The sequence below is a fragment of the Pecten maximus genome, chromosome 3, assembly GCF_902652985.1.
Source record: "Pecten maximus chromosome 3, xPecMax1.1, whole genome shotgun sequence".
NCBI classification, from domain to species: domain Eukaryota; kingdom Metazoa; phylum Mollusca; class Bivalvia; order Pectinida; family Pectinidae; genus Pecten; species Pecten maximus.
This window is the reverse complement of record NC_047017.1, coordinates 17,195,079-17,220,029: the sequence shown is the minus strand read 5'-3', so window position 1 is coordinate 17,220,029 and position 24,951 is coordinate 17,195,079. Positions and strand designations below refer to the sequence as shown.

At 38.5% G+C, this 24,951-nt stretch overlaps 1 protein-coding gene across 2 annotated transcripts in view; it reads right to left on the bottom strand.

Annotated features, from left to right (window-relative positions):
- Nucleotides 1-9,614: 9,614 nt before the first annotated feature.
- LOC117323388 (protein dispatched homolog 1-like) overlaps nucleotides 9,615-24,951 on the bottom strand; it is a 39,578-nt gene continuing 24,241 nt past the window's right edge. The window contains exons 2-7 of one of the 2 annotated variants that reach the window (XM_033878574.1): nucleotides 21,256-21,377; nucleotides 16,150-16,273; nucleotides 15,314-15,536; nucleotides 10,995-14,375; nucleotides 10,096-10,756; nucleotides 9,615-9,697 (exon numbers count right to left, since the gene is read on the bottom strand). In XM_033878574.1, the coding sequence (XP_033734465.1) occupies nucleotides 11,419-14,375; nucleotides 15,314-15,536; nucleotides 16,150-16,273; nucleotides 21,256-21,260 (3,309 nt within the window). In that variant the 5' untranslated portion in view covers nucleotides 21,261-21,377 and the 3' untranslated portion in view covers nucleotides 9,615-9,697; nucleotides 10,096-10,756; nucleotides 10,995-11,418. Of the gene's footprint in view, nucleotides 9,698-10,095; nucleotides 14,376-15,313; nucleotides 15,537-16,149; nucleotides 16,274-21,255; nucleotides 21,378-24,951 lie in introns of both variants that reach the window. The other variant, XM_033878575.1, reaches the window with a different exon arrangement.

Sequence of the window (24,951 nt, the reverse complement as noted above, 5' to 3'; positions counted from 1 at the left end):
ACCATCAAACTGCCATCCCAAGCTGATAATGTTAACCAAATTAGAATGAATTCCAATAGAAATCAAACAAAACATTCAAAAACGTGATTTCCCTATATAAACTATAGTAAAGTTTACCCCCTCCCCAGGGGCAAACTTGAGACCCCAGGGTCATGAAATTCACAATTTTAGTAAAGCACCTTAAGACCCTTCCAACTATAAAGAGTATTTGATTTCACCTTATTTTGGTCTTGAGAAGAAGATTTTTTTTAATTTCAGTCAATTTGGCCCTTTTTAGCCCTACCCATCAGCCCCTGGGGGTCAGTCAGGGCCAACATGTGCATGCCATCAAACTGTCATCCCATGCTGACAATGTTTACCAAATTAGAATGAATTCCAATACAAATCAAACAAATAAAAGTCAAAAATGTGATTTCCCTATATAAACTATAGTAAAGTTTACCCCCTCCCCAGGGGCAAACGTGAGACCCCTGGGTCATGAAATTTACAATTTTGGTAAAGCACCTTAAGACCCTTCCATCTATGAAGAGTGTTTGATTCCACCATATCTGAGAGTAGAGAAGAAGATTTTTGAAGTTTTAGTCAATTTGACCCTTTTTAGCCCCGCCCCTCAGGCCCCTGGGGGGTGGGGACCATATAATTTACAATTTTGGTTGACCTTTAGACATAGAAGCTTCCTGCCAAATTACATGGAATTTGGTTTAGAGGTTTTGGAGAAGAAGTCGAAAATGTAAATTGTTTACGGACGGACGACGCACGACGGACGACGCACGACGCACGACGACGGACAAAAGGGGATTAGAATAGGTCACCTGAGACTAGACTTTGTCTCAGGTGACCTAAAAAGCCGGAGGAGTTGATCCATAGATAAAAGCAGACACAGAAACAATACGATATCTGGAAAAGCTTGAATGAAGAAAGTGTACCAAATGAGTAAAGACCTGATCGTGAATATTCCAATGAAAGGTGATAGATCGGTGTAATTACAGAGGTATCACAATTTTATCTGTTCCATGTAAAGTATTCTCTAGAGAAGTGATGCATAGGATACAAGATGGGATGGAAAATAAATTACGTGAGGAACAAGCTGGCTTTAGAAGACGAGTACGCCTGAACAACTACTCATGCTGTGTAACATCAAAGAACATGGTACCAAGTCGAACACACAGTGTTTGTCAATTTTGTTGATTTTGTGAAGGTGTTTGATTCCATTCATAGACATGTCTATCATCGAGGTATATGGCAACCCAGACAAGCTGATCAGAACTGTGAAACTTCTTTGAGAACTTAGAATGTGCAGTGTTAGAAAATGGTGAATGATCCGGACGGGTTTCTGGTAACGACAGGGTGAATGTACAATGTCTAGATAATGAAATATAGCAACAGAAAGAGAACCAATAGGATCAAGATGGAATTTCATCACAAAACTGGAAGGTCTAGACTTTGCTAACGATATTTCGTTACTCTTCCTTAAATTTCAAGATACCCAAGGAGACACAATGATGACATGATAATGCAAGTCGCGTTGGCTTCATGATCGATACCAAGAAAATCAAAGGGATGAGGATCAACTCAGTCATTAGAGATCCAATTAAGTTTAATACTCAAGACATAGAATATGTAGAAACATGTACATGGGGAGTGGTGATATCAAAGGAGGATATGGCGAAGACATAACAAACAGATTGGGAAAAGTAAAAGCTCTATTCTAATTTCAGGAGGCTGAGACAAATCTCCAAAAATTTTACATGGTGAAAATCTTTAACAGCTTGGTCTTGTCATACTTCAATAATATTACAGGTTAACACGACAGGAAACTTTTGACAGACTGTCATGTAACGAGGTCGTAATATCCACCAATGTAACCAGGAGGAATAAGACCTCCTATACGTATACGAGCAGGTCTTGTCAGTGCTTTCATTTGGAAGTGAAACAAGGAAAAAAAAACACCAGCGAGACAAAAATAAATAAATGAATAAAAAGCATGTCACCTGCCAGAATCGAAGCCCAAGACAGCTTCCTGGGAATAAGATGGCCAGGCATATGATGTCAAATGAGCTACATAAAAGAAAAAACACAGGGAATGGAAGTGGATTGGTCATATACTAAGGATGAATAACACTAGGATTAGCACCACTCCATCGGCATGGCACCCAGAAGGAATGAGAAGTAAACCGGCCAAAATCAACACAAAGGAGGAGTACCACCCAGGAACTTTCAAAGATTGGATGGAGTAGTGCGTCAACAAGGACAATGGCCAGTGAAAGAGCCAAAGATGATTGGTGAGGCGAGGTGAGTGACTCATATCGTCCCACTCCTCAGGTGAGTGACTCATACAGTCCAACTCTTCAGGCGAGGTGACTCATATAGTCCAACTCTTCAGGTGAGATGAGGTGAATTACTCGTATAGTCCTACTCCTCAGGTGAGGTGAGTGACTCATATAGTCCCACTCCTCAGGTGAGTGACTCATATAGTCCCACTCATCAGGTAAAGTGAGTGACTCGTATAGTCCCACTCTTCAGGTGAGGTGAGTGACTCATATAGTCCCACTCTTCAGGTGAGGTGAGTGGCTCGTATAGTCCCACTCCTCAGGTGAGGTGACTCATATAGTCCCACTCCTCAGGTGAGGTGACTCATATAGTCCCACTCCTCAGATGAGGTGACTCGTTATAGTCCCATTCCTCAGGTGAGGTGAGTGACTCGTTTAGTCCCACCCCTCAGGTGAGGTGAGTGACTCATATTGTCCCAATCCTCACGTGAGGCGAGTTACTCATATAGTCCCACTCCTCAGGTGAGGTGACTCATATAGTCCCACCCCTCAGGTGAGTGACTCATATAATCCCACTTCTCAGGTGAGGTAACTCAAATAGTCCCACTCCTCAGGTGAGGTGAGTGACTCATATAGTCCCACTCGTCAGGTGAGGTGACTCATATAGTCCCACTCCTCAGGTGAGATGAGTGACTCGTATAGTCCCACTCCTCAGGTGAGGTGTGTGACTCATAGAGTCCTGCTCCTCAGGTGAGGTGAGTTACTCATATAGTCCCAACCCTCAGGTGAGATGAGTGACTTATAATCCCACTCGCTAGGTGAGGTGAGTGACACATATAGTCCCACTCGCCAGGTGAGATTCTTGTCCAGACCACACACTAATGATAATAACTAAGTTTAATCAATATCTGACAGATGGTTTTTAAAGATTTTTAAAATGTATAACAATGATGCAATCATAATATAATATATATTCTATGCAAATAGACCAAATATATTTAGTGAATCAATGGGGGAAAAAAGGTATCTTATCATATAATATAAATTCTATGCAAATAGACCAAATATTTTAAGTGAATCAATGGAAAAAAAGGGACCTTTTTAAATAGTTTATGTTAATATCCACAAATTTACATCTGTGGATTTCTGGATTTTTTATTATGCAGATTCTTCTGTATTTATTCCATAAATAAGCGCAGGCGGCAAAACAAATTAAAGTCAAGTAGATGGTGGGCTGCCTGCAGGGCAATTAAACTGAAACAGACCTGGGTGATCTTACATGTAAAATTTCTGTATTTTCCACCATGGGCTTATATTCAAATAATTATGGTACGATGTCTACAGTATATGATCTAGAAATTCTATCTTGACCATATGCCACTAACAACAGTGTCCCATCAAGTTATTTCTTTATGTCCCACTCAACAAGCAATGCACAGAAAAAGGGTTGCAGTGGCTGAGTGGTTAAGATGCCCTAACACTAGCCCTCCACCTCTGGGTCGTGAGTTCGAAAACCCACGTGGGGCAGTTGACTGGTACTGACTGTAGGCCAATGTGTTTTCTCCAGGTACTCCTTCTTTCATCCACCTCAAACACCTGGCACATCCTTAAATGACCCTAACCTGACCAAACCAAAAGCACAGAAAAACTGTGAACTCAACAATAAATGTTTTGGCAGAGGGAAAACATCTTTATTGCAGTATTCCTGATAAATAATACAGCTTAGCAAGTCCTTTAACTAATATGATTGGAAAAAATAAAGCCAATCAGTGGTTTTAACAATATCAGCTGGTCAAATGCTACATTGAATTTTTAACAAACATTTTAATCACTTACAAGTTGGTACCAGACTTGTCATCAACATGTTATAACATACACCTGTAAAATCAAATTATGTATAACAAATGTATAATATGTTATAACACAAACCTGTAAGATGTGTTATAACAAACCAAAGTGTAATATAATACCTTGTAATTAACTTATACTTGGCCAGGTTTTATAAAGCCTTTATAGTTAAATTTATAGTTGGAATATCAAAATGCTATACAATAAGCATCTTCGCTAGTCAAGGCTTCTGATAATGTTACACTCCACGAACGTTCGTGGAGTGTAGCATAATCAGAAACCTTGGCTAGCGAAGATGTACAGTAAGTTGTTACTAACTTATACGTGACAAGGTGTTATAGAACTGTAGCTGCGTTATAACACTGTATCAGACAAACCTTGTAACATCTAGATCTGTGTAGAATGTGACACCTGGACTAAAATCCTACTAACAATAACATAAACTCATATCACAACTTGTACAACAGGCCCATTTGGCCTGCATCGCTCACCTGATAATGAACCGGTGATACCATTCAATATTGTAACTTTTTTTTTTCTTTTTAGTTAATACAGAACATTAACTAGCCTGACATAATCCTATTTTTTTTATTTAATATTTTAATACTTCCTTCAGTAGCTACAGATAAAAACGCTTTATCAATTTTACAAACTTACATAATTTGGTCCAAGGTCAACATAATATGAAAAATTCTGGAATCAGCTGACCCAATATTTCTTTACATTTGACAAGAAATGTAAATTTAAAAATAGTTTTTTTGGGAAACTAAGAATTTTAAGACAAAGTTGAAATAAAACATAAAATAGCATCTAAAAACATACAAATGTGATAACTATGTAATATAATTGATTACAATGCCTTTTTTTGGTGTCTGCAATCTGAAAGGTCATGGTCATTCAACTGAAAATATGGACAAACATTTATCTCGGCTAAAATCAGGCAAAATGTTTCCAAACCGTACCATAAGTCATTTAAACAGCTGGAACATATGATCCCAATGACTTGGAATCAATGGAGGTAAGTAAATTTAAGCAGGTAAGACTGATTATCCTCTTAGCACTATGGCTCCATAGATGAACTGGAAAAGTTTGAAATGTTGAAGGTGTCAGTAGACTACAGTCAATGCACCATGGCCATTCAGGTCAGGTCAGGTCAGGTCAGGCCAGCTGACATTCAAAACACAATTGAACCACATTCTTTAATGTAATGAACAAAATATTCACAATATTTTTGCATTTGGTCCCAAAAAAGTCCACTGGAGTTCTTAATTATCATTCACTAGATATTCCTTCTAGCCTTCTGGCTAGATACTCATTATATATATATACAATGTATATATAGAATAGTATTTAACACAAATGACGAAGGAAGACAATTTTATGTCTCGAGCCCTAACTAGCCTCGAATTCACCATTTATGGTACCTGACTGATTTTTAAAACAGTAATTTTCTCGATTTATTCTGCATCAAATTTTGATTCCTTAAATAATTGTCTCCATTTCCTTATGTTAGTGCAGTTCCATACACAAGTGCCAAAATGTTCTTCACTTAGTTTTACAATGTTTTGGACAGATAAACACTTGTTTCATGGTGTCAAACATGTACCCTTAATGCACTTAACAGCTGTTACTGACTCAGAAATTTTGTTTTCTAAATGCCTTCTTTTAAAGAGAAATTATCTGTATAGTTTATCCGGAACTCTTTTTCTTATTGAAAAATAAGGTTGGGGATGCACTTATAGAAAAAAGAGCGCTTATTTGGTCAAGTATGGTAACAGGCAAAACCTGTGACATGAGATTATTTGAATATTATCTGACTTCAACAAAGTGACACTTAACATTATTTTGGTTTTGTCTAACGAGTGAAACTAAACATTATTTGGGTTTGGCCTAATGCAACCCCACATTTCTTATTCAGATGACAGAGTGAAACTATGAATTATTTATGTTTGGCCTAGTGTGAACCCACATTTTCATTTAGATGACAGAGTAAAACTAAACATTATTTAGGGTTTGGCCTAATGTGACACCACATTCTTATTCAGATGACATAGTGAACTAAACATTATATAGGTTAGGCCAAATGGACTAATGCAACCCAACACTTCTTGTTTAGATGACAGAGTGAAACTAAACATTACTTAGGTTTGGCCTAATGTGACCTCACATTCTTGGAACACAAGTGTCATAACAATCTTCGCTCAGTTTGTATGTAATCTTCATCAGTGTTAATCAAATATAATTATTATAAAAATCTATAAAGCATTTCTAACTAACTATCTATGATAAATGTGTATTAATAGCAAGTAAAGAATCTGATGCCATTTTGCACCTTTATGTAATGAATACCAATCAAATACTACAAACTCATAAATTGTACATATTGTCTGGAGTATGTCATATTTATATATATATAAAAACTCTGCCTATTACCTATAACAATGTATTATATTCTCAAATTGTGTCTTCTCATCTTAGGTAAGCAAGCACAGTCATGTTTTATCTGTCAGTAAGACTCGCATTCAAATTATTATAAAAGTTAAAAGCCATGAAGTGTCTTTAAACATTACATTACAAAGAAGCATGTAAAAAGTGCACAATGACTACAAAGACAAACGACATAATTAAAAGACATAAATTGTCCGAATATTTCAAAAATTGCACATATACCACGGTAAAAATAAGAACCATGAACTTTAAGCACAGAAATATAATTAAGAGAATTTTCTGGGTATCAAGATATTAACATATAGACTATAGCTTCATCGGGGACAAACAAAATTAACACTTGGCACTATTGTATCTCACACTTTTTTTGTAATTAAAAATAATAATTATCATTAAATACTATCATTATATACCTCAGAGGGTAAGCACCTTTCTTTCAACAAACTTGCATACAGGAAAGCCTCACATAGAAAATTACTGAAATAGGCCTATCAAGGATTTAATCATTCTTTACTGTACCATTAAAGTCAGTACAGTTTTGTTGTATAAATAATTGAGTCCTTGACAAATGAAATACCTGCCACGATAGTTTAAACTATTACAGCAAAACACACATATTTGCACTTAAAATTTTATGTGATTAAGTTTACATATACATTATTTTTCCACTGTATGATTTAGTACCTTCAATATAAATATAAAAAAACTGTCATGAAAATATCTTCTTTTACCATGAATATTGACGATCAAAAGGTCAAAATTCTTTTTGATAATCAAAGAGTCAAAATTCTTTAACTCAAACCAAAAATGGGTTATCTATATAGAATATATATATATATCACTTGTTGGTTATTTTGAGCTGTCCTTAATTACCATCCATGCAGAGATTGACGTTTCTGAGGGTATCAAACCTCTTCAATGTTTTATGTAATTTTTAATTTATTTTTAATCTCTGTATTACATCTCAATTTCAATTCTGGAGGTATCAGATTCTTGTAGATTACTACTCCCTAATACGGACACCTGCCTAAACCAACTTTGTTCTAGCATGTAAACCTGTCGAATCAAGACCATATTTATTCCAAATTTGACTTTCCTACCCCAAACATCATACCTAAAATGTAAATTTTTCTTAAAACAACTTATAATTCAACAAGGTTACAACCAATCACATTGACCTAAACACTTAATGAAAATTTTAGGTAAATGTTGATTGCAAGTTTTCATTGGGTAATTGAACACATGATTGTAATTCTCAATTTAAAATAAGTTACACCTAAGTGTTTCAAGAGATCCGTTCTTAATTGTTTAATTTCAGTATATGATTATACAACAGAATGTGAAACAGACATTTGCACATTTATTTAATATGTGGATTAAAAAATATGTATACATTTGTATTTCAAAAATTGAGATCTATTAACTAATACTAATCGGGCCAGATATTCTGGGCCAAGTGACATCTCTTTTAGTCTGTTAGTAATACTGTATATTAATGTAATATTATAGTCCAATTTCTATATAATATGTAGATTTTTACTAGACCGGTTTTATAAATTCCAAAAATATGCAAATAAATTACCGGCCATATATATATGTATATACCGATACTCCGACCACATATATATGTACACTTTGTATATCCAGATACGAATGTATATACATGTACATCAACAATAGGATCTACAAAAATATCATATCACTTAAAATGAAATAAAATGATGTTCTTTGAAGATCTGTATATAGTGAGTCATAAAAGATGTAGAATATTTTAATAGGATCTATGTACATATGGAATGAGAATTATAAAACACTAAAATTAATATATTTACATGTGTTCAATCTATTTCAAACCCCACCCCTGTTTGAATTCAGCGATAGACAGAACAATATATATGACCCCCTTTCTACCAACACACCCCGGACTTATCACAGGTAAAAATAGAATCTACAACAAGTGTCCTACTACTAAATGCTTCACAGTATGTCCTAACACAACAAACCCCTCACAGTATGTCCTAACACAACAAACCCCTCACAGTATGTCCTAACACAACAAACCCCTCACAGTCTGTCCTAACACAACAAACCTCTCACAGTATGTCCTAACACAACATGCCCCTCACAGTATGTCCTAACACAACATGCAGCTCACCGTATGTCCTAACACAACATGCCCCTCACAGTATGTCCTAACACAACATGCCCCTCACAGTATTCCTAACACAACAAACCCCTCACAGTGTGTCCTAACACAACATGCCCCTCACAGTATTCCTAACACAACATGCCCCTTACATTATTTCCTAACACAACATGCCCCTCACAGTATTCCTAACACAACATGCCCCTCACAGTATTCCTAACACAACAAACCCCTCACAGTATGTCCTAACACAACAAACCCCTCACAGTATGTCCTAACACAACAAACCCCTCACAGCATGTCCCAACACAACATGTTCCTCACAGTATGTCCTAACACAACATGCCCCTCACAGTATGTCCTAACACAACATGCCCCTCACAGTATGTCCTAACACAACATGCCCCTCACAGTATTTCTAACACAACAAACCCCTCACAGTATTCCTAACACAACATGCCCCTCACAGTATGTCCTAACACAACATGCCCCTCACAGTATGTCCTAACACCCTAACACAACATGCCCCTCACAGTATGTCCTAACACAACATGCCCCTCACAGTATGTCCTAACACAACATGCCCCTCACAGTATGTCCTAACACAACAAACCTTTCACAGTATGTCCTAACACCCTAACACAACATGCCCCTCACAGTATGTCCTAACACAACATGCCCCTCACAGTATGTCCTAACACCCTAACACAACATGCCCCTCACAGTATGTCCTAACACAACATGCCCCTCACAGTATGTCCTAACACAACATGCCCCTCACAGTATTTCTAACACAACAAACCCCTCACAGTATTCCTAACACAAACATGCCCCTCACAGTATGTCCTAACACAACATGCCCCTCACAGTATGTCCTAACACCCCTAACACAACATGCCCCTCACAGTATGTCCCAACACAACATGCCCCTCACAGTATGTCCTAACACAACATGCCCCTCACAGTATGTCCTAACACAACAAACCTTTCACAGTATGTCCTAACACCCTAACACAACATGCCCCTCACAGTATGTCCTAACACAACATGCCCCTCACAGTATGTCCTAACACAACATGCCCCTCACAGTATGTCCTAACACAACATGCCCCTCACAGTATGTCCTAACACAACATACCCCTCACAGTATGTCCCAACACAACATGCCCCTCACAGTATTCCTAACACAACATGCCCCTCACAGTATGTCCTAACACAACATGCCACTCACAGTATGTCCTAACACAATATGCCCCTCATAGTATGTCCTAACACAACATGCCCATCACAGTATTCCTAACACAATATGCCCCTCACAGTATGTCCTAACACAACAAACCCCCCACAGTATGTCCTAACACAACAAACCCCTCACAGTCAAACCCCTCACAGTATGTCCTAACACAACATGCCCCTCACAGTCAAACCCCTCACAATATGTCCTAACACAAACCCCTCACAGCATGTCCTAACACAACAAACCCCTCACAGTCAAACCCCTCACAGTATGTCCTAACACAACATGCCCCTCAGTATGTCCTAACACAACAAACCCCTCACAATATTCCTAACACAACAAACCCCTCACAGTCAAACCCCTCACAGTATGTCCTAACACAACATGCCCCTCAGTATGTCCTAACACAACAAACCCCTCACAGTATGTCCTAACACAACAAACCCCTCACAGTATTCCTAACACAACAAACCCCTCACAGTTTGTCCTAACACAAACCCCTCACAGTATGTCCTAACACAACAAACCCCTCCCAGTATTCCTAACACAACAAACCCCTCACAGTATTCCTAACACAACAAACCCCTCACAGTATGTCCTAACACAACAAACCCCTCACAGTATTCCTAACACAACAAACCCCTCACAGTTTGTCCTAACACAACATTCCCCTCACAGTATGTCCTAACACAACAAACTCATCACAGTATGTCCTAACACAACACCTCTTAGTATGTCCTTATACAACATGCCCATCACAGTATGTCCTAACACAAACCCCTCACAGTATGTCCTAACACAACAAACCTCTCACAGTATGTCCTAAGACAAACCCCTCACAGTATTCCTAACACAACAAACCCTCACAGTATGTCCTAACACAACAAACCCCTCACAGTATGTCCTAACACAACAAACCCCTCACAGTATGTCCTAACACAAACCCCTCACAGTATTCCTAACACAACAAACCCCTCACAGTATGTCCTAACACAACAAACCCCTCACAGTATGTCCTAACACAACAAACCCCTCACAGTCAAACCCCTCACAGTATGTCCTAACACAACAAACCCCTCACAGTCAAACCCCTCACAGTATGTTTTAACACAAACCCCTCACAGTATGTCCTAACACAACATTCCCTTTGCTGTTCATACTAACACAAAAAGCCTTTTTGCAATATGTCTTGTTTCCATTTTGAGCACATATCTAAGGAAGACGCAGCACTTTGATCTACAAAAACTTCAACGGGAATTTTTTTTATGATAAACAGTAAAAAAAATGTTCAAATATCTCTCACAATGAGTTCAGTTTGAAGAAAAGATTTAAATATATATATTTGTGATATATAATGCTGATACAATAGAGTAGCGGTATACAGAGTGACCTGAGATTCTATGTTTGGTATTGGAACAGATTGAGGTAAGACACACGTCGATGTGTGCTATATGGTTATATAATCAGCATCAAGACCCTGAGTCCTTATGTTTATCGTTTGTTTCATTTGTTGGAGATTCTAATTCTTCGTCTTCTAAAAACACCTCTGATTCCGCTCTTGATCGACAGCGTTGTGCATGAGCCAGCTCATCTTCTGGATCAAACACGGATACAGATTTGTCCACACTATCGATGGAGAAACGAACATGGCTGCCACGCCGCGGATGTTCCGGGCTGTAATCAGCGGCCATAATTGTGCGACTGTAGCTTGGACGTGAGCGACTGGAGTATCGACGTCTGTAATCATCTGTCAGTGGTTCCATCTCATGACTCTCACTACTCGTTGTGTGGTGATAGCTGCTTGAAGTTGACATGGTGGACTCTGATGTGGAATAACGAGTCTTGTCTCGACGATCTGGTACAGAATTTGAGCAACATTCACTGGAAGGCCAGTGTAACTGGGTGAAACCCTTGGTAGGCCCACAAACGCACAGCAGGCCTTGGAAAAAAAATGTGGAGTAGGTCCAACTGATTGATATGATGAGCATAAGGAAAATGCCAAACTTCTGGTAAACAAGCACTGTGGATGGCATCATCATGGCACCTGCGAGGAATGTTGTCAAAGCAGCCATGGAGATAACATTTCCGAGTCTTGCTACAGAAGTGGAAACTCGTGTCTTTCGGTCGAAGTCGGGGCACAGTTGGTAGGATACACCATAATGGAGTGTGTAGTCTATTGACATGCCAATGGCCACGGTGACAACCACTGACTCTAGAATGTTAAGGTCCCATCCCAGCAGCACCAGGGCTGCCACAGTAGTAAACATCACAAACGCAATACTCAAAATGGCCAGGAAACTTATCAACAAGTTTAACGTTGTTAGAAATGCAACAACAGACACGACAGCCAGTGACACACCAAACGCCAGTGGGGTCTCCCCAAGTAGACTGTTTTGAAGGTCATAAAATTCAAAGTCACTGATGAACCAGCCATTTTTTATTTCAGGTGGGGCTGTCGATAGTTCCTGTTTCACCCAACTGTTGACTTTCTTATAAAAAACATTGATTCTGTCATAAGCAAATGAAAAAGTTTCGTTACTCAAGAACTGTACAATGAAGGCACATATTCTACCATTGTAAAATCTGAGGCCTGGGGTGTAGAAGTTGTAGCGGACACCAGGAGTTGTCCTCAGAACTGGAATGTACTCAGTCAGACACTGGAGCATTGATGTGGAAGACAGCGGCTGGCTTTCAGTCGCATTACAACAGGGGCTGTGGTCTATACCCTGCATGTAGTCAATACAGGGTCTTTTCATCAGGGCCTGAAAATCCTCAAACATACAGTTTGTGAACTGGAAGCCAGGTAGGTCAAAGTAAAAATCTGTCTGTCTTATTTTCTTACAAAAATTTAGAAACCATTTTTGTGCATTAGATGTTAAAGGATTAAAACTGTAATCGAACTTCAAGTCTCCTTTGTCATAAGGATCGAGACTGTTACCATTGTCTATGGGTAGGACACCCCACACTATCGTCAATGGCAACAATGATCTGTGCTCGGTGTGTTCTCGCTCAAACCAAAATTTACTGTTCAGCACAAAATCGTAATGTTCAAACAGATGATCAGAGGAAAACACTTGGAATTTTTCAGAAGACGGCAGTTTTAATTTTGGGTAAAAAAATATCACAATTATGCCACCAATTCCTATTCCTCCCAATAACACAATCCAAAGGATTCGTAATTTTATCATGATGAAGGGTACTACTTTTTCAAAGAGTATCTTTGACCATTCCGAGAACTGGTCGTGTACTTTATACGGAACTATACACATGTAGTAGCAGATTCCTTTGTTGGTGAGGAACTCGGGGTTGTACCAGGCTTCACAGTTGCACCACTTGTCATGGATGATGATAGAAGCAGGCAGCCATGTCACCACCAAAACAAAGTTGCAGACGACAGTCAGACCAGCGTAGATACTGAAACACTTGATGGCCGTGATGGAGCTTATTGTGGTTGTAAACAAAGCTGCCGCAGTCGTAAAACTTGTCACAAACATCGATAAAGTCGCGTGCTTGAGTGTGTTGGATACAATTTTTTCCAGTGTCCCATTGTTTGGCTCCGACTTTGCCAAATGCCACACTTTACTATATATGAAGACATCATCAGCACCGATCGCAATCACAATGATTACTGTGACCAGGTTCATGTAAGGAAAGAACTTGATCTCGAACACAAGCATGTAAATGAAGTAGGCCAGCTCTAATGACCAGAACATCATGAGGAAAGTCATTATAGTGATAAACAGAGAAGCACAATACAGCCAGATGATGAGGAAGATCACACAGGCAGCCGACACCAGCCATACAGTATCTGACATCAAATACTCGCTAAATAGCACGTACTTGATGCCAAAGTTCACCCCAACAATCTGAACTTCCTCTAGAGATTCTGTCCATTCCTCCATATGTTTATAAAGCTCCACAGTGTTCTCTTTTGCATACACAGGCAGAAAAGTCACTGCCCAACTCAGCACTGGCCGCGACACCTTGTTGTTAGCTGGTAGGAACTCAACATCTGCTATGTAGTGGAATATGTCATACACAGTGTTAAGTCTCATACATTTCTTAGGCATGTTTTGGCAGATATATCGCTTGGCTCCCCGTTTAAGTGTGTCACAGTTGTGTTTCAGAGTGTAGTTGTGATAGAATGGAGCACAACTCTGCAACAAACGTCCCACCTTGCTCACATCCTCATCTCTTATCTCAGAGCAATTCTCGTGACCCGTCAGGAAAGCAATATAGTTCCCTAAAGACCAGCTTCGACAGCAGCTGTCATCGTTGGCTCTCAGACACATACCTGGGTATGTAGGGTGTGTGTGAATGCGTTCCTCCTCGACACGACACATATGTCGAATCTTGTCTGCTGAGAAAAGATTGCTGCCATCTTTACTCCTGAACACAATTCTTGCCAATCCACGGTAGTCCTTATCTATAACAGAGACGGAAAAGTTCACAAATAATTATAAGCAGCTTAAATAATATCTTTACTGAAAGAATATAACAAATATGGATCAGAACGTCTTATTCTTTATAAGTGTGTTTCTTTTATGTGCGGGTGTGTTGGCTTCTTTAACAGTGTCTTACCTGTACACTGTATTTACATTTACCTGGATTTTTACAAGGAGTGGTTGTATCTGTGGGTTTATTGCAATTATCTGCAATTCAGCCCCTTCCCACAAAAAAAAAAAAATTATTAGTCCCCTTTTTCTCAGCCATGATTCAAGGTAATGTTGGTGAAAGTTTGTATGTAACTTCAGTGTGAGTAGCAGGGTCAAGGTCAAGGTCAAGATCACTGTTAATATTTTCAGCGGAAGCCAGTAGGGTACATATATTGCTTTAGCAATACCAAGTATGCTTGTTCTTTCAGAATCATCTAAAAATAAGCAGCTTAAAATACTTTACAAATAAGCCCTCACCAAACTTAAACACTAGGGGAGGGGGGTTGTTTGAGGCTAAATATGGTATGTATTGAGGGATCATATTTGAGGCTAAATATGGTATGTATTGAGTGGGCATATTTGAGGATAAATATGGTATGTATTGAGTGGGCATATTTGAGGATAAATATGGTATGTATTGAGTGGGCATATCTGAGGGTACATATATTCACCAGTGGTGTAATATATGAACTACAGGCACATTAACTGAAGGAAATTCTTTGACCTAAAATTTTCAAAAGGAAAGCTTTGAATAATTAATGGAAAGTTTTTTTTATTTAAGATTTCTTCTGTCAATCAAATAACGTTTTCAAATGGAAAATTTTAAGCGAATTAATTTTTGAATGCAGGGAACATGCATGAAGCCGAGACCTGTAGAATTATCGTATTACTACATTTTTACCTGAATTATGTTAGTACATGTATTTACCTGGCAGGTTACAAAGAGTGGTTCTTTTTGTGCTACGTTTGACATATCCCTGCTCGTCCCAGAGCTCAGTGTCATTGTCAGTCTTATCCGTGATCTGGTCCTCAATCTGGTCCTCAAATCCGGCTCCAAATGGCAGCAGGCTGAGCTTGTTGTTAGGGTTGTACATGACATTGTGGAAGGTAACCAGCCGCTCTCCTAGGTCTGTACCACGTGGCTCAAACCCCTGTCATAGTACCAATGTGAGTATATATTCCCGAGCAAGTGATTTAGAAAGGATATATTTTTTCTACAGAGAAACTTTAGAATTGTATTCTAAGACTGTTAACTCAGTACGCCCAACAGGCTGAATGCATTATTGCTTCCCTTTTTAACTGGAAAATATCTTTTTTTATGAAGAAATTAAATACATCAGTTAAGGACATGCCACAAATCAAACAGTTCAGTAATTCTCGGATTAAGGATGCTAAAAGCAAATTTAATTTATTCATTAAATATGAAAAAGGGAATTTCAAACAAGATTTTTTCAAGAATCAGTCTTTTCAAAACAAATCACTATTTTTTTACTGGGCCACATATTTTTGTTTAAGAAAAGCTCACTTTTACAGATACAAAACTACATCCCCTTGATCAAGAAGTTCATAATTATTTCAAATTGTTCAACCTTCCTTTGGATTCTATTTTTTTTAAGATCCTTCCCTATTCATGACATGAAGTTAACACATTCAGTTATAAACAAATAATGGTCCTAGGGATCAACCATATGAAATCCATTTCTAATTTGCTGAACAGATCAGTAACAGTAGGTTTTTTTTTTATAGAAAATCTAATGTACTTACTGCCATAGGGTCTCCAAAATCTGGGAGCTGAATGACTGTTGTGGAGAGAATGAGGCAGGTGGCCACCACCACAAACACTGCCAGTAGTACCACATAGGGGTAGTGGGCCAGTACCCTCACATAGCTGTAATGTATAAATATACAACAGTACTAGAAGTACCACACAGTGGGCCAGTACCCTCACATAGCTGTAATGTATAAATATACAACAGTAGTACCACACAGTGGGGCCAGTACCCTCACATAGCTGTAATGTATAAATATACAACAGTAGTACCACACAGTGGGGCCAGTACCCTCACATAGCTGTAATGTATAAATATACAACAGTAGTACCACACAGTGGGCCAGTACCCTCACATAGCTGTAATGTATAAATATACAACAGTAGTACCACACAGTGGGCCAGTACCCTCACATAGCTGTAATGTAAAAATATACAACAGTAGTACCACACAGTGGGTCAGTACCCTCACATAGCTGTAATGTATAAATATACAACAGTACTAGAAGTACCACACAGTGGGCCAGTACCCTCACATAGCTGTAATGTATAAATATACAACAGTAGTACCACACAGTGGGGCCAGTACCCTCACATAGCTGTAATGTATAAATATACAACAGTAGTACCACACAGTGGGCCAGTACCCTCACATAGCTGTAATGTATAAATATACAACAGTAGTACCACACAGTGGGCCAGTACCCTCACATAGCTGTATAAATATACAACAGTAATACCACACAGTGGGGCCAGTACCCTCACATAGCTGTAATGTATAAATATACAACAGTAGTACCACACAGTGGGCCAGTACCCTCACATAGCTGTATAAATATACAACAGTAGTACCACACAGTGGGCCAGTACCCTCACATAGCTGTAATGTAAAAATATACAACAGTAGTACCACACAGTGGGGCCAGTACCCTCACATAGCTGTAATGTAAAAATATACAACAGTAGTACCACACAGTGGGGTCAGTACCCTCACATAGCTGTAATGTATAAATATACAACAGTAGTACCACACAGTGGGTCAGTACCCTCACGTAGCTGTAATGTATAAATATACAACAGTAGTACCACACAGTGGGGCCAGTACCCTCACATAGCTGTAATGTATAAATATACAACAGTAGTACCACACAGTGGGGCCAGTACCCTCACATAGCTGTAATATATAAATATACAACAGTAGTACCACACAGTGGGCCAGTACCCTCACATAGCTGTATAAATATACAACAGTAGTACCACACAGTGGGCCAGTACCCTCACATAGCTGTAATGTATAAATATACAACAGTAGTACCACACAGTGGGTCAGTACCCTCACATAGCTGTAATGTATAAATATACAACAGTAGTACCACACAGTGGGGCCAGTACCCTCACATAGCTGTAATATATAAATATAAAACAGTAATACCACACAGTGGGCCAGTACCCTCACATAGCTGTAATGTATAAATATACAACAGTAGTACCACACAGTGGGCCAGTACCCTCACATAGCTGTAATATATAAATATAAAACAGTAATACCACACAGTGGGCCAGTACCCTCACATAGCTGTAATGTATAAATATACAACAGTAGTACCACACAGTGGGCCAGTACCCTCACATAGCTGTAATGTATGAATATACAACAGTAGTACCACACAGTGGGCCAGTACCCTCACATAGCTGTAATGTATGAATATACAACAGTAGTACCACACAGTGGGCCAGTACCCTAACATAGCTGTAATGTATCAATATACAACAGTAGTACCACACAGTGGGGCCAGTACCCTCACATAGCTGTATAAATATACAACAGTAGTACCACATAGTGGGGCCAGTACCCTCACATAGCTGTAATGTATAAATATACAACAGTAGTACCACACAGTGGGTCAGTACCCTCACATAGCTGTAATGTATAAATATACAACAGTAGTACCACACAGTGGGGCCAGTACCCTCACATAGCTGTAATGTATAAATATACAACAGTACTAGAAGTACCACACAGTGGGCCAGTACCCTCACATAGCTGTAATGTATAAATATACAACAGTAGTACCACACAGTGGGGTCAGTACCCTCACATAGCTGTAATGTATAAATATACAACAGTAGTACCACACAGTGGGTCAGTACCCTCACATAGCTGTAATGTATAAATATACAACAGTAGTACCACACAGTGGGGCCAGTACCCTCACATAGCTGTATAAATATACAACAGTAGTACCACACAGTGGGGCCAGTACCCTCACACAGCTGTAATGTATAAATATACAACAGTAGTACCACACAGTGGGGTCAGTACCCTCACATAGCTGTAATGTATAAATATACAACAGTAGTACCACACAGTGGGTCAGTACCCTCACATAGCTGTAATGTATAAATATACAACAGTAGTATCACACAGTGGGTTCAGTACCCTCACATAGCTGTATAAATATACAACAGTAGTACCACACAGTGGGGCCAGTACCCTCACATAGCTGTAATGTATAAATATACAACAGTAGTATCACACAGTGGGGTCAGTACCCTCACATAGCTGTATCAATATACAACAGTAGTACCACACAGTGGGCCCGTACCCTCACATAGTTGTAATGTATAAATATACAACAGTAGTACCACACAGTGGGGCCAGTACCCTCACATAGCTATAATGTATAAATATACAACAGTAGTACCACACAGTGGGTCAGTACCCTCACATAGCTGTAATGTATAAATATACAACAGTAGTACCACACAGTGGGGCCAGTACCCTCACATAGCTATAATGTATAAATATACAACAGTAGTACCACACAGTGGGCCAGTACCCTCACATAGCTGTAATGTATAAATATACAACAGTAGTACCACACAGTGGGGTCAGTACCCTCACATAGCTGTAATGTATAAATATACAACAGTAGTACCACACAGTGGGGTCAGTACCCTCACATAGCTATAATGTATAAATATACAACAGTAGTACCACACAGTGGGCCAGTACCCTCACATAGCTGTAATATATAAATATACAACAGTAGTACCACACAGTGGGCCAGTACCCTCACATAGCTGTAATATATAAATATACAACAGTAGTACCACACAGTGGGCCAGTACCCTCACATAGCTGTAATGTATAAATATACAACAGTAGTACCACACAGTGGGGGCCAGTACCCTCACATAGCTGTAATATATAAATATACAACAGTAGTACCACACAGTGGGGCCAGTACCCTCACATAGCTGTATAAATATACAACAGTAGTACCACACAGTGGGGTCAGTACCCTCACATAGCTGTATAAATATACAACAGTAGTACCACACAGTGGGTCAGTACCCTCACATAGCTGTAATGTATAAATATACAACAGTAGTACCACACAGTGGGCCAGTACCCTCACATAGCTGTATAAATATACAACAGTAGTACCACACAGTGGGGTCAGTACCCTCACATAGCTGTAATGTATAAATATACAACAGTAGTACCACACAGTGGGGTCAGTACCCTCACATAGCTGTAATGTATAAATATACAACAGTAGTACCACACAGTGGGGTCAGTACCCTCACATAGCTGTAATGTATAAATATACAACAGTAGTACCACACAGTGGGCCAGTACCCTCACATAGCTGTAATGTATAAATATACAACAGTAGTACCACACAGTGGGCCAGTACCCTCACATAGCTGTATAAATATACAACAGTAATACCACACAGTGGGGCCAGTACCCTCACATAGCTGTAATGTATAAATATACAACAGTAGTACCACACAGTGGGACCAGTACCCTTACATAGCTGTATAAATATACAACAGTAGTACCACACAGTGGGGCCAGTACCCTCACATAGCTGTAATATATAAATATACAACAGTAGTACCACACAGTGGGGCCAGTACCCTCACATAGCTGTAATATATAAATATACAACAGTAGTACCACACAGTGGGTCAGTACCCTCACATAGCTGTAATGTATCAATATACAACAGTAGTACCACACAGTGGGCCAGTACCCTCACATAGCTGTATAAATATACAACAGTAATACCACACAGTGGGGCCAGTACCCTCACATAGCTGTAATGTATAAATATACAACAGTAGTACCACACAGTGGGCCAGTACCCTCACATAGCTGTATAAATATACAACAGTAGTACCACACAGTGGGCCAGTACCCTCACATAGCTGTAATGTATAAATATACAACAGTAGTACCACACAGTGGGGGCCAGTACCCTCACATAGCTGTAATATATAAATATAAAACAGTAGTACCACACAGTGGGCCAGTACCCTCACATAGCTGTAATATATAAATATAAAACAGTAGTACCACACAGTGGGGCCAGTACCCTCACATAGCTGTAATATATAAATATAAAACAGTAGTACCACACAGTGGGGCCAGTACCCTCACATAGCTGTAATGTATAAATATACAACAGTAGTACCACACCTTGGGCCAGTACCCTCACATAGCTGTAATGTATAAATATACAACAGTAGTACCACACAGTGGGGCCAGTACCCTAACATAGCTGTATAAATATACAACAGTAGTACCACACAGTGGGCCAGTACCCTCACATAGCTGTATAAATATACAACAGTAGTACCACACAGTGGGCCAGTACCCTCACATAGCTGTAATGTATAAATATACAACAGTAGTACCACACAGTTGGCCAGTACCCTCACATAGCTGTAATGTATAAATATACAACAGTAGTACCACACAGTGGGGTCAGTACCCTCACATAGCTGTATAAATATACAACAGTAGTACCACACAGTGGGGCAGTACCCTCACATAGCTGTAATGTATAAATATACAACAGTAGTACCACACAGTGGGGCCAGTACCCTCACATAGCTGTAATGTATAAATATACAACAGTAGTACCACACAGTGGGGCCAGTACCCTCACATAGCTGTAATGTATAAATATACAACAGTAGTACCACACAGTGGGCCAGTACCCTCACATTGCAGAGTAGCTCTATATTATCCACAATGGACAGGCCTGTAACCATGTTTTAAGACTAAATACTGTTCTGAGACTTACCTCATTGTCCTTTAGTGGACCTCTCTCACATTCCTATCTTTGCCAAATCATTGCACTAGCAGTGCTGAGGTCAACAACCTCATGCTTGTTCTGTGACATTGTGGACCCACAGCTTACATTACCTACAACCATATAGCATGAACAAATTCAATTAACATCTATTCTTTATCCCCACACTGTATGTTTGGGAATGGGAGTACTATCTGAAGAATTACCAGTTTGAATTAAGAACTCTGGGGACATCAATGAGAATATATTGTTGTAGACTGCTAATAAATGCATATAATCATATGTCTTGCCTCTCCAACTTCGGCAGCATAGAAAGCTTGAAGCAAATTACGTAAACTCACTAAATTTTCTGCAATTACATCCAAGAAACCGCCACCATATTAATAAATTGATAGTGTATATGGGAGTTCCCTCTATATGTTACAGAGATGTTTATTAGTCCCCTGCCGTTTGAAAAACGGGGGGACTATAGGTTTACCCTCCGTCCGTCCGTCCGTCCGTCTGTCTGTCTGTCTGTCTGTCATGCAATAGTTGTCCGGACAACTCCTTCAAAAGTACTACTCCGATTTTAATGAAACTTGGTATACATGATCAGTATAACATGTAGTTGTGCATCCCACATTTTTTTTTTCCAAAAACCAATTTTCAAAATGGCTGCCGACTTCTCATTGGTTGAGACTTGTCCGGACAACTCCTCCTCAAGTACTACTCCGATTTTAACGAAACTTGGTATACATGATCAGTATAACATGTAGTTGTGCATCCCACATTTTTTTTTCTCAAAATTCATTTTTCAAAATGGCTGCCAGCTTCTCATTGGTTGAGGCTTGTCCGGACAACTCCTCCTAAAGTACTACTCCGATTTTAACGAAATTTGGTATTCATGATCAGTATAACATGAAGTTGTGCATCCTACATTTTTTTTCCGAAAAACCAATTTTCAAAATGGCCACCAACTTCTCATTGGTTGAGACTTGTCCGGACAACTCCTCCTAAAGTACTACTTTGATTTTAACGAAAACTTGGTATACATGATCAGTATCACATGTAGTTGTGCATCCCAATTTTTCTTTTTGAAAAAAAAAACATTTTACAAAATGGCCGCCGGCTTCTCATTGGTTGAGGCGTGTCCGGACAATCCTAAAGTACTACTCTGATTTTAACGAAATTTGGTATACGTGATCAGTATAACACGTAGTTTAAAAAATGGGAAATAAATAGTTGCACTCCTGGGTCAGGCAGGGGACTTTGTATTGCTGTTGCAATACTATCCATCCTTGTTTTTATTATTTTATTTTATCTTTTTTTATTAATTTAACAAAAGATAACAAATTTTGTAAAATAACTGAAATTTACTCAAATATGTTTTACCAAAAAAATCACTATTCCTGAAAATGAGAAGAAATATCTGACATATTACAGCACATTTTGCAATTTGACCATAAAGTAATTTGTTAAGTTAATCACAAAAGAAATAAAGCCTTCTATTATTTTCTGAAAATCTAAGGTTTTTTAAACAAAAAATAAGGCAAAAAATTAAAATTCACATAATCTGTAGGGTTTGGTCCATACTACAATGCAAATATACTCCAGGTTTTTTGAGAAACTGAACTATAAATAAATATCTGGTAGTCCAGATTCCCAACATCCCCCATTTCCAGAGTCAATGATATTCTGTAAATGAATGCTGTGTTGAGAGGTCGTCTATGTCATCAAACTATATACCAAAAGTTTGGTTAAAGTTGGACTTGAACTTTTTGAGCAACAGATCTAAACGTAAAACTTACAAAGTAAAGTAAGTAAAGAAAATAACACAGTAATCTCGATTTTCAAAACTCTGGAAACAAAATTGCTAATGTACAGACAGAGAGATGGGAGAATGGGTGGACACTATAATTACTACAGGGTACTCACTACACTGGGCCTTAATGATTGCAGTATTTCATTGCAAAATGTTTAAAACAGTATTTGATATTGGTCTTGCTTGAGAAAATAGAATGGATTTTTATGAATGTATGGATAGACAAAAAGGCCTAAATTATCTCAAATTGATAATTATTCTCTTTTTTTTTCTTTCAAAGTACATGTATTGATTTTATAAACGATATTCAAAATTAAGAAATAAAAGAGGACATATCTTACAATTTCATACAAATACCAATTAATATTCAAAGATTCACATCCACTGAAAACACACTGTATTCCTGATGAAGTTCAAAAAGTTATTAAAAATCAATTAAAAATTATTAAAATTTATTAAAATTTAAAAGTACCTTTATAACAATGTCCACATCTGAGTATACATATCTAGTCATTTAATATGAGCATTAAAAACTTACAGCAAAACTTAACCAAACAAAAGTTTAACCAAACAAAAGTTTAAGTCCCAAAAGATGTCATAAAATTACTGGAGCACTTCAATACTTGAAGATAACCTGGCAACATGCTGACATCAATGCTAGGGTAAATTCTTTGAATAGGTGAGCTTAAAATGCCTTCCACATTTTCTATGTCTGCACTGATGGAATAACATTCAACTAAGTTGTTTAAAACAAAAACAAACAAAAAACAAACAAAATCTTCAAAAGAATACGAAGCAAGATATTACATGTAGATTCTGTATATACAGTTTCTAGTTTTGGAAGATTTTCCAACCTGTCTATAAAGGCCATTTTTGTCCGTTGTCTTATGTGGTCTTTATAGACAGGGATGACTCTGCACACTGAATAAGTTTCAACACATCAGCTCAATAATTAATATATCAAATTTTACCTGGAAACATGTCAATGTTGCAGCATAAGAATTCACACATCAAGGGAGACAAATCCAGTAAAATGTCATTGCATTTGACAGAACAACACAGTCTATAGCAAACAGAAGCTGTACTGTCTTAAACATCAATATCTTCAGCGAGCACAGGTATCTCTCAAGTGTCGTGTTGTATCTAACAGTATGGAGATAGGGAGACGTAGCCAGTGTCTATATATATATATATATATACCTCACCGAAAATCAATCACTGAAAGCCATACACACATGCAGAATAGGGAATCCGTACAACTACAAACAGAATGGTCCTTCCTGAGGCAACTAGCGGAATGACGTCATTATGTACCCAAGTGAAGGAATCAAAAAATCCTGCTCAGAAATTGTATAACATAAGCAGATGTTTAATTATAGCCTGGAACCTAACAAGGTATATAGTGTTAAGGTGTGGAACAACCTATCAATTTAATAGGAATTTGGCTCAGCATCGTTTGTGTCTCCTCAGACAGTTAGGGAAATGTCAGAATGGTTATCATACAGCTTCACCGCTCACGTCACAGAGTCGCGCGGTACCTTTATCAGGACCAAACGTCATCACACAACCTAATTATACGTGTTCATTCATCGCACAGCGTCACAAACAAGTCCTAGCAATTTGTACCCATGTCACAATCAAACGTCATCACTATAGTCGTAACTTACTATTACCGTAAACATTAAATGGCATAGCGTCAAGGCTGTAAAAATATATATATAATGTTTTGCGGTTAAAATAACCTACGCAGAAGTGCTTGTGGTAGCAATGTAAACTGTAGTGCTGTTAAGTGTAACACTGTCTGGAGTGTACCATATTATGAAAAAGCAGAAGGCGTAACACAATGCTGGGGAGACCAAGGTGGTTCAGTACGAAGTACAGGGTAT